Below are 11922 nucleotides of genomic sequence, written 5' to 3' on the forward strand. Positions count from 1 at the left end.
CCTTTCTGTGACTTGGGTTCAGCTAACTTAGAACTTAATGTTTGGAAAATGGCCTAATATTTAGACATAGACATAGGAATTGAAGCCAAGTTCTATTGCTCATTGTCATGTGAATTTGGTGAAAACATATCCCTTCTCTGAGTCTGAGATTCCTCACCTGTGAAATGAGGCTAACAATGCCTATGTTGCCGGTTGTTGCAAGGTTCTCATGGCCCAAGATGGTTCATAAAAATAGCATAGTTACAGTTACTGGTTTACCTGTTGATATGAACATCGTGAACTTGGTTCTGACATATCTCAGCTTGTCAGGTAATTCTTACAGCTGACTTTAAGTCCTGATCCTCACTTCATCTGCATATTAATTTTATGATAGAGTGTGTATATTTATAATGAAGTAAATCTGATTACCTTTATCCCTAGACATTTTCACAGATATTTTCATTACATACTTGATGATTCCACCATTACAAAATGATTAGGACTACCTTCTGGTTGGAGTAAAACAGCAAGTTGTTTGGTTGTGTTTTACTACATTGTAACTGGTGAGGGATAATTTCTAAATAATTTAAAGTAAGTTCAACTGAATATAGGCTCAGGACTAGGGCAGGCACCCATACTTTAAATTAGATTAGAGGGGACTGAAGGAGCCATAGCAGTGAGAAAGAGAAAGAAAACATGAAGAGAAAGAACTTTGATAGATCTATAAATAGGATTCAGATCAGCAGGAAGTACACAGAAACAAATGACAAAGATGTTAAAAGATATATGAGCCTCATACGGAGATTAGAAAAAATGAAGGCAGTGGTTGCTCAAGTGTATATAAGAGATTATGCCAACACATTCTTACAGATTGTTCCATAATCCCTTCCCCTCAACCAGAAGGTTTTCCTTTCACCTACCACTTTTTACCTTGTGCTCAGTTGGCCACAAATAAAGATCCACGCTTCTAAAACCTTACATAGCAGCAGAGACTCCTGGAGATGTTAGCAAAACTCCCCTAGCATCCTTCTGAACTCCATTTGCTTAGGAGGGGGGTTCTTTAGTGCTGTGGCTATAGCCTCCAGAGTGAGAACTTTGTATTGGAACACCTTAGGGATAGGGGTAGCGACAAAGCTCTGAGGTCTGAATTAGCTCTTTTTCCAGTGAAATAGAGTGCCACCAGACATAGATAGCCCATGTCTTTATTTCAAGACCCAGAATTTCAAATTTAGGATTAGTTTATTTCTAAGGGAAAATTATTATTATTATTTTTTAATCTTGTAAAATACTTAAATACTTTTTACAACAAGGTTCTTAGGATTGGTTCTAAGCTTATAATACTGAATGCTTTGAGATGGGTAGGACCAATCTAGATCTCATGATAGATAGTAATGGCTGTATTAAATCTGTGTATATCTTCTTAGTATTGCACAACTACCGTATTGACTCAATATTTAGTATAATTGAAGAGCTAAAAAATGAAGAAATACATAATCATTGCATCACAGTGACTCCATATTTAGCATTATCACACAATGCTAAAGGGAAGAAATGCAATACAGTTTTACATCATACTGAAATCTATCATATCACTCTGGAAGAAGCTTCCTGTCAGTAATGAAAAGAAGAGGTGAAAATCTAGAGGAGAGAAACTAGTCATTTTGCATTTTGTGATCATTCTCCCACTGACTACTTATATAAAACCATTAAATATGTTTCTGTACCCAGTTCCACCATGAAGGAGAAGGTGTTCCCCCCTGCCCCAACACCACCAAGCAATGCTCCAGACATCAACTGGGTATCCTATAGTTTAACTTAATTTTGACACTATCTATCTGGAGATAGTGTCAGATCACACAGGTCAAGGGTTTAGTCTCACAAGACTGCCCCCAACCCACTTCAGAAACCAGTCACAAACCCAATTATCATCTGTGCCTCTGACCACCTTATAAACCAGACTAGGTTGATTATAGTCTCTAAACTCAGTCCTTGAACTTTTGTGGTCAGTCACAAGTCCAGGTTGTTACAGGACTGGCTGACTGGTTTTAAATCAGAGGTTGCCATGATCCCTTCCTTGAGTTCAATTAATTTGCAGAGCAGCTCACAGAATTCAGAGAAACATTTTACTTACTAGATTACTGCTTTAGTATAAATGGATATGACTCAGGAACAGCCAGGTGAAATAGATGTGCAAGGCAAGGTACAGGGAAAGGACATGGAACTTTAATGCCATCTTTAGGCATGCCACTCTCCCCAGGTTTCCATATCTTCACCAACCCAGAAACCCCCCCAAGTTCCATTCTTTTGAATTTTTATGGAGGCTTCATTACACAGGCATGATCAGGTCATTGGTCACTGGGGATTGAACTCGATCTCTAGACTGTCTCCCTTCCCAGGAGGTTAAGGGGTTGAGACTGAAAGTTACAACCCTCTATTTACATTATGGCTCCACTAGCAACCAGACTTCATCTTAGGTGGTGCCCAAAAGTTACCTCATTAACATAACAAAAGACACATTCATGACTCTCATCGGCTAGGAAATTCCAAGTGTTTTAGGAGCTCTGTGCCAGAAGCAGGGACTAAACTCAAATAATTATTTATTATAAATCTTAATATTGCAACTTATGTACAAATTCCTTTATCATCTCAATCTCAGTTGGTTTTATTTAGATATAATTGACCTATAACATTGTGTTAGTTAAAACCTGTTGATTCAATACACTTGAATATTGTAATATGATTACCTTAGTGTTAGTAACACCTCCATCAGATCACATAATTATCACTTTTTTTGTGGTAAGAATATTTAAGAACTAATCTCTTTGCAATTTTAAAGTATATAATTGAGTATTGTTGACCATACTCACCATGCTGTGCATTAGATCCCCAGGACTTATTCATCTTCTAACTGCTAGTTTGTACCCTTTGACCAACATTTCCCCAATTCTTCCACCCTCAGCCCCTGGTAACCACCATTCTACTTTCTGTTTCTATGAGTTCATCTTTTTTAGATTCCACATATAAGTAATATCATAAAGCATTTGCCTTTTTCTGTCTGATTTATCCCTTAACTTAATGCTCTTAAGGTCTATCCATGTTGTCACAAATGGCAGGATTTCCTTCTTTCTTACAACTGAATAATATTCCATTCTGTATATATACTACATTTTCTTCATACATTCATCAGTTGTCAGATACTTAGGTTTTTTGTTTTTTCCATATCTCGGTTATTGTGAATATCACTGCAATAAACATGAGAATGCAGATATCTTTTTAATGTCTTGTTTCAATTTCCTTTGGATATATACCCACATAAGGGTGTTCAAATGAGAGAACGGTCGACAGTTTCACAGGCTGTAGAGAGTTGCAACAAGGACAGTAGCATTTGTCTGGGCCTGGTGACTGGAGGCCACTGATCAACTTAAGGTGTTGGGTAGGATGCCAGATTAAAGAGAGGTGGGATGAGATGAGGAAAAACAGATTATACATTTCATTGTGCTTGTATAGTCCTTCTCACATATTTTTGGACAACTCCAGTTGATCCATGATCCTCAAAGAGTGATGTTGTTCATTCACTTTTTTTCAGATCTTGTAACCAGACATTTGTACACATTTCTATTTCTAAGTTCTAGGCCTCAACCCTCACCCAGGAATTCCCACTTGTTTCATGGTGTTATAAGGTCCTGAGCTAAGTATCTAGTATGGAAACTTTCTGCTCTCACTTCTGCTTCACTGGGGGTTCAAGTCTTGGCAGGAATCTTTCAATCTTCCAGTGCAATTGGATAGCTGTCATAAAGTTAGCGTTCTGTCCCTCTCAGTTAAAGTATCAAAATGCAGCTGAATCTCTGATCGTCTTCCTTCTCTTTTGTAGTACTTTCTGGGTTCCAACAACCAGCTGAGGTAACGCTCCGGCTGCAGAGACTCTCACAGCTCTCCCTGTCACTGCCCTTTGTGCTCAGCAAAAGCTTTTCCTTCCAAGACCTGTGTGTATCCCTCTGTTTCTTTCTTTTTTTTTTTTTTTTTTTGAAACACAAAAGTGAGAAGATAGCGTGTGTTCAGATAAAACTTGGAGGAATATGCAGGACAAAACAAGTATATGCCTCAGAGAAATCTGGAAAAATTGTTCAGAAAAAATAGTCTGAGAGGAAGGGGGCCATTTATGAATTATATCCATCACTCTAATTCCTAGTGTGTGATGGACAGTCATTACCTCAGAGAGTCGAGGCCAGTTTCTGGACATAGAGTTAAAATGTTTCTGTGGAAAGTGCAGAAGCTGTAGAAGTGGGGGGCTTGTATTCTAATCATAACTGTTCTTTAGTTTGCTCAGTGGCATTTCTAAACCTGGAACTGCAAGATCAAGGTGCTAGCTGATTCAGTTCCTGGTAAAGAGGTCTCTTCCTGGCTTGCAAATTTCTGCCTTCTCACTATGTCTTCACATGGCCTCTCCTTTTCTTTTAAGGCCACTTATCCTATCAGGAGGGCCCCACCCTCATGACCTCCTCTAACTCTAATTACCCTCCAAAGACCTCATCTCCAAATATTATCACTTTGGCAGCTAGAGTTTCAGCATATGAATTTGGTGGGGTCAGGGGTGGGGGGCACAAACATTCAGTCCATAACAGGGCCCTGAACTTGCAGGGTATAATGTCTGAACCAGTGTCTTAACTACTGTTGGCTACAGAATTTGAGAAGCCCAGTGCAAAGGGAAGTTGCTGGGGTCCTTTCTGGAAATGCAGAGAAATAAAGAGCTTTTATTTTTTGTTGATGGTCTCTCTCTTTTGAGTAATTATGGTATCTTTTGTATTCTTTTTTATCGTGCTCTCTTCTGGGCATGGGAATTCCTGTGGGGTAGGGGCAAACATGCACAGGAGCACAAGATCCCTGTCCCGTGAACCAGACACTGGTTACCAATGTGGGTAGGTTCAGAATTTGGAGCATGCCAAGGGCAAAGGACAGCAGCAGCCATCTCTGGGCAAGGCTAGAGTAACAAGAGGCCAAGAAATCACTCTGGGAAGATGTGGCAGGTACAGCACACGTTCACTTCTGGTCCCAAATCCCAGGACCTGCCCCATCTTTATATAAGATTTCAATTACAGAACATAAATTCAAAGATAAAGTTATTTAAAGAACTCAAGACAACATTAAACCCAAGCACCACAGAGCATTAAACCCAAGCATTGGACCCCCTTTTGAAAACAGGGTCTTGAGTACTGTATTGATCAAACACCTACTGTCATTAACTAAGCCTCGACAAGTCCAACTTTTGAGATACATTGGTTACTATTTCTGGGGGGGAAAAAGGCAAAAGGACAGTGTAGGACCATAAATGCACTAACAAAGTTTTTATTTTTTATATAATAAGTAGATTTATTTAAAACATTTAAGGTACAATATGAGCATCTGCTTAAAATTATTGGTAAATTTACAGGATTCCATTATAAAATTTTATGTTAATTTTGCTAAATGGATATAAATCAAAATTTAATCACAATGCTAGAGTCCAATAAAAGGAATTGAAAGAATAATTGATTACATTTTATATTAACTATGAATGAGAAATGAGTTGGTGGAGTAAAACAGAAGGAACAACTGGAAAAAAAAAAAAAGAGGAAAACAAAATTAAAGGTTACATAATCTGTCCGATGTCACTTTTGTTACTAAACTTAGAACAGAAGTGCTTTGACTTTGGAGCCCTTGTTCTTGAACAGAAAATTGTACTGTCTCCCTAAATGATGATCTGGGATGGTGAGAGAATGAACTCCATCAATCATTGTGTGCTGTAGCATGGAGCAAATTAACGAAAGGTTAATGGAGACTCACAAGTAATGAAGAAACCTCACTTTTTTTATTATCTTCATTTCCTTAGAAATCATGGCTTTCTATTCATGACTCAGGGCCAGATTAGAAACTAGAATCCTCAGAGACCTCATGCCCTTTACAAAACTGGCTCTGGGGGATTTTATCTTGAAAGCTCCACCCAGGCAAAGAGCAGTTCCCTCATAAAGACAGAGAAGACTGAGACAAAACAGACAGAATTCCATCCTGGTGCTCAGTCTGGTGAGTCTTCCCTGTCTCCCAGCTCACAGTGCATCCATAGGACTCAGTGATGGACAAAGGGGAAGAAGAGGAATGCAAGAGAAAGAAAAGTGACATCGGATAAGTTTCGGGGAAAGAAGACTGACTAATGGTGCAGCTTAGGGAAAGAATAGCATCATATTTAGGGAGGATCATATAATTCTAGTAAAAGCATTTAGATTTCAGCCTGAATCCATTCAATGTGCATTTCAGAAAGATTTTTCTGCCTGATATCTAAAAAATGATGGATGCCTAGTATCTTTGGAAAATGCTTCAAAGTGTTTTATAAGAATTATCTATTCTAAAATCAAGGGTTTAATTTTAAGGGTTTATTTACACTTATCATTTCTATTTTCTACATGAAGAAACTGAAGTACAGAGATGTCAAAGTTCTTGTGCAAGCTCACACAGCCACTTTATGCAATAGACTGTGATGCGGGAGATACAAAAACAAATGATATATATTCTATCTACCATTAAGGAATTCATATTTTGTAAATATTTTATTGAATTTTCACAGCCATAAACAAAGTGCACATGATAAGAGTGTGGCTCAATTAATTTTCTACAAACTGATTATACCTGTGTAACCAGTATATAAATGAATAAACAGACGTTATCAGCATCCTGAAAGTCCCACCCATACTGACTGCCAGTACTCCAAAAAGTCACAACTATCCTGACTTCTTAGACTATAGATTAGATTTTACTAATTTTAACTTTTATTTAAATGGTCGGTTTCTTTCTCTCATCATTATTTTGTAATATACTTCCATTTTATGGCGTGCAGTTGTAGACTGTTCATATGTTTGGTCTTTTACTATATACTATATTTAAGAATACAGAAGAAAAAGGCATCAAGTCTTTATGAGGTCATTTACCAGGGCCCCAAGTATATATCTGAATTATGTCTTGAAGGATGCTGTTTATAAAATTTGCTTGATGGAACTTTCCATTATTGTTTACATGCTTTTATCCATTTTCAGTTTGGACATAACACTGTTATTTTTACCAATTCAAATACAAGAAAGTCAGGGAGAAAATATCAGGGTGTTCCTATGGTAAGATCAAATGGATAGACTAACTCTGAGCAGGAGTGAAATTTCAAGATGTTAAACACAAGATTGTAGGTATCATTGATTTGAAAGATAAGAACCAACATTGCTAACAACCCTTCTGTAACATATCCATCTCACTGTAACTTTGCCTCATCTAAACTTTTGTAATTCCTGAAGACCTTGTCAACAGATATAAGACTACCCTTTGTACCCCTTTTCACCTTCATTTATCTATAGAGGTTATATGTTGCCCTTAGGGTTTTACACAATTTAATCAGCAAAGAAAAACTACTTAATGTCCTCCCTCAGGAGCATAAAGATTTATATAGCTGAGAAATCAGATCTTGTGCCTTTTTCCACATTCCCAGTTTCCACTCTGATGTTTTGTGTACTTTGTCTATATTTGTCTCCCACTTGGTTTATTCATAAAACTTCCTGGCTACTTACCTGATATTTACCCTCTGCATGATCATAGGCTATAACTGTATGACCAGCAAGACATAGTTTTCACTTATTTTATTTGCAATCGAAGAATATAATACCATTCCTTCCCTCTCCGAAAAGCCAGAGGAGCAGCTTATTTTTACCCTTTAGCAATCAAATCTATAACTAGTACGTAAACTTCCGCTGAGAAATTGTTGCATATGTGTATACTGGAAAAAGGAAAACTTTGTTGATTTTAAGATGATTTCCACCCATGGGATTTACAGAAAATCTTGCCTCCATGAGTAAATTCTACATTCCATCCTTCTGTTATCCATTGCCATACCTTTTGAAAATATTCATGATTCCGTTGTGACATCACCTTATGAAAGTAGACTCTGTTCCCGTGGGAGCTGCCTCACAGTATCTCCTGCTCCTAGCTTTGCTTGGAACTAGGAATGGTAAACCATTCATACTCAACTGCTTCTTCCGTAACCTGTTCATTACACTCTTTCTTTCCCTCTTTATATCAATGTCTAGATAATACTCTGACTTTCTTGCTGAAAATGAAATCATAATTAATATTGCTGCCATGGAATCTTCAAATGATCAGAAAAGAGACTTTACACTAGAAAATACTTACACACATGGATGAATAGATACTTTGGAAATCCCCTATCAAATGTTATAAGCAAACAACATGAAGACATAAAGAAGGGTTTAGGGAACTTTGAAAATGATTGAGTTATCATGCATCTGATTTAACAATAATTTTTTTGTCTCTCTGGTTTTTGATTGGCATTTTGACATGTATCTTAAACTCCTAAAGTCATAATTGACTCAGCTATAAATGAGGAATACTAACATACTCTTTTCAGATGGATGCTGTGAGTTTTAAAAAAGACTGTGTATTTTTGTAATGTGTGTGGATTATGTGCTTGTGTGGTACCTATATATATATAAAACATAGGTAAGACATATCCTTTATTTCCATTTTTCTTCCATTTCCATTCACTACTTTTCTCACTAGTTTAATTTCCCAGACCTTCCATTAAAAGTATTTTAAATTTCTGATAAAGCTCTTAAATACTTTGATCCTTGGATAACATATATGTAAAACATGTAAAATTAATGTTCTTCTTGAACTTTTTTTTAATATTAGAGATGATTTTTGCTCAGAGACTGGCCAAAAGTCTTTCAAATAAATGGTAGTTGGTAATTGATGTTGCTGTTTTCAGTACTCTTCTTATCTTATATAATAATGACTAAATACTAATACAATGATTGATTTTAATCCTTTAAAGTAATTTTTAATATTTTGATGGTTTAATATTTTGATAAATTTTGATAAATCCATGTGCTTATTGATTTGTTATTGTCCATCCTGTGTGTCAATCCCTGTTTTGTCATTCAGTCAAGTGGAACTGATTGCCATAATTGTATTTAGAGGCTAGCAGAACCTTAAATTGGTCAGAAGGGTTGGGGGAGGTGTCTATTGGTGATGATTGCAATAATGAGAGAAGGTAGCTAATTAAGTGTTCTTATACTATCTTTCAAAGCCACAGAAAACTATCCAGTGACCTACAGATTGGGTGAGCATACATTCCTGAAGACCTATGCATTACCAAATAGGATGTTCCTTCCCAATGACACCCAGTTTCACCTCTTCTCCTTCTTGTTGCTGGGAATCCCTGGAATGGAAACACTCCACATCTGGATTGGCTTTCCCTTTTGTGCTGTGTATGTGATTGCACTCCTAGGGAACTTCACCATCCTGTTTGTGATCCAGGCTGAGCACAGCCTACACCAGCCTATGTTCTACTTCCTGGCCATGTTGGCTACCATTGATTTGGGTCTCTCCACAGCCACCATTCCTAAGATGCTTGGGATCTTCTGGTTCAACCTCAGAGAGATCATCTTTGAAGCCTGCCTCACCCAGATGTTTTTCATTCACAACTTCACACTTATGGAATCTGCAGTCCTTTTGGCAATGGCTTATGACCGCTATGTGGCCATCTGCAACCCACTCAGATATAGCACCATCCTCACCAACAAAGTTGTCTCTGTGATTGGCCTTGGTGTGTTAGTGAGGGCATTTATTTTTGTGATTCCATTTGTATTTCTCATTTTGCGGTTGCCCTTCTGTGGGAATCATGTCATTCCTCATACCTACTGTGAACACATGGGTCTTGCTCGCCTATCTTGTGCCAGTATCAAGATCAATATTATTTATGGATTATGTGCAATTTGTAATCTAGTATTTGACATCATAGCGGTTGCCCTTTCTTATGTTCAGATACTCCGTGCTGTTTTTCGTCTTCCTTCCCATGAAGCCCGACTCAAATCCCTCAACACCTGTGGTTCTCATGTTTTTGTAATTCTTGCCTTTTATACACCAGCCCTCTTTTCCTTTATGACACATCGCTTTGGACAAAATGTTCCCCGCTATATTCACATACTTTTGGCCAATCTTTATGTCGTAGTACCACCAATGCTCAATCCGGTTATATATGGAGTCAGAACTAAGCAGATCTATGATCGTGTGAAGACAACACTGTGATTGAAACAAGGAAAGGAAAAAGAATGACATGTAATACATATGAGGTTCAATATGCAATTTTATGAAACTTAAGTCAGAGAAATGCCTTCTTATAAAAGTTATGTTAGATGTATCTCTTTATTGGCTACCTCCTGTAAGTATTTCAATGCCTTCTACCAGCTTTTCAGACCACTTCTTCCTCTTATCTACTGCTGTATTCTCTTTGTTCCTTATAATTTCATTTGGCTGGTTATTGCCATTTTACTTTATTCTTTCCAATATCTGATTGATATTTTATACCAAAAGTTTTGAATTCATCCATTTTTACTAGATCCATTGGTGTTTCATGGAGCTTCTTTCTTCTCCCAGTAGAATTATAGTTATTTTCTGAGTGTCTGTTTTCATAACTGCATGCTACTGGGAATAAAATGGTGACTATGCCACTTTCTTTGGCTTTGTGGAATTTATCAAATTTAAAATTAGTCAAAAAAATCAATTTATAAGCATTCATCCTTTTTCTTTCAGCCTTTTAATATCCTGATAATTGTTTCTCTCTGTTTACAAGTTATATTTAAAGCAACCTGACAATTTTATTATCTTAATTATACTACTGATTTCATGCACATTTATCATAACTACTGTTATTTATTCTATTAAATGTATTACATTATATTTACTATCTTTTACTTCAGCCTGGCCTATAGATCTTTCATGACCAAGATTTTCTTTTTTTGAATTATTTTTGTTACTATTGTAAGTCGCCTTTGCTTTGCTTTTACGCATAATTTTACAATTAAAATCACTTTAGCCATTGCCCCACAAATGCCCATACAACCTGTCAAATTTTAGTATAAGTTAGCAGTCTTACCACTTTCTAGTTAATAAGGATCTTTGAAAAATTTTAGTCTCCATATCTGCTTGCTGACATATACTATTGCTGGTTTAATTTACTTCTTATAAATTTTAAAGCATATTGCTTGGGACAGTCAATATTCACTTAAATGTTCCCAAATATTTACTGTTTCTATTGCTATTTGTTCCTTCTTGCATCTTCAAAATTATATCTGTAATGATTTTATTCATGTGTGAAGAATAAACTGAAGTCTTACCTCCTTGATGTAGTTTTGCTGGTGATGAGTTTTCTGCTATTCTTTGCCTGAAATAATTTTATTTCATTTTAAGGTTATTAGAGGACATAGTATTCTAAATTTACTGGGGTTTTCCAGCTTTATGGAGGTATGATTGACAAATTAAAATTATCTATATTTAGCTTGTACAATGTGGTTTTTAAAGTGTACATGTGGTGTTTAATATACGTATACATTATGAAATGATTACCACAATTAAGTTAATTAGCACATCCATCACTTCACATGGTTACCTTTTGATTTTTGGGATAACACTTAAGATCTACTCTCTTTAGCAAATTTCAAGTACACAAACAGTATTATTAACTATAACCACCATGCTGTACTTTAAATCCCTTGAACTTACTCACCTTCTAATTGAAAATTTATACCTTTTACCAATATCTCCCTGTGTTCCCACTCCCCAGCCACTATTCTACTCTCTGGTTCTGTAAGTTTGACTTGTTTTTAGATTGCACATAAAAGTGAAATCTACAGTATTTGTCTTTGTGTCTGATTTATTTCATTTAGCAAAATGTCCTCTAAGCAAGATTTCCTTCTTTTTATCAAGGAATAGTATTTTATAGTTTATGGTTTATATATTCTTTACTACATATTCTTTATTGTTTCATCTGTTGATGAACATTGAGGTTGTTTCCATATCTGGGCTGTTGTGGATAATGATGCCCTGAACATGGTAGTGTATGGTAGTGTACATATT

At 36.4% G+C, this 11922-nt stretch overlaps 1 protein-coding gene across 1 annotated transcript; it reads left to right on the forward strand.

The window, feature by feature from the left end:
- Positions 1-9168: 9168 nt before the first annotated feature.
- On the forward strand, positions 9169-10095 carry LOC105068545 (olfactory receptor 52E2). Its single transcript, XM_010954422.1, has one exon. It carries the CDS (start codon positions 9169-9171, stop codon positions 10093-10095), a length of 927 nt encoding a protein of 308 aa, XP_010952724.1.
- The last annotated feature ends 1827 nt before the right edge of the window (positions 10096-11922 follow it).

Source organism: Camelus bactrianus, chromosome 10 (assembly GCF_048773025.1).
Source record: "Camelus bactrianus isolate YW-2024 breed Bactrian camel chromosome 10, ASM4877302v1, whole genome shotgun sequence".
In the NCBI taxonomy this organism is placed as follows: domain Eukaryota; kingdom Metazoa; phylum Chordata; class Mammalia; order Artiodactyla; family Camelidae; genus Camelus; species Camelus bactrianus.

What these genes read in the sequence shown, in the direction of transcription:
- LOC105068545 (XM_010954422.1), top strand. Translation starts at nt 9,169, where the DNA reads ATGTTCCTTCCCAATGACACCCAGTTTCACCTCTTCTCCTTCTTGTTG.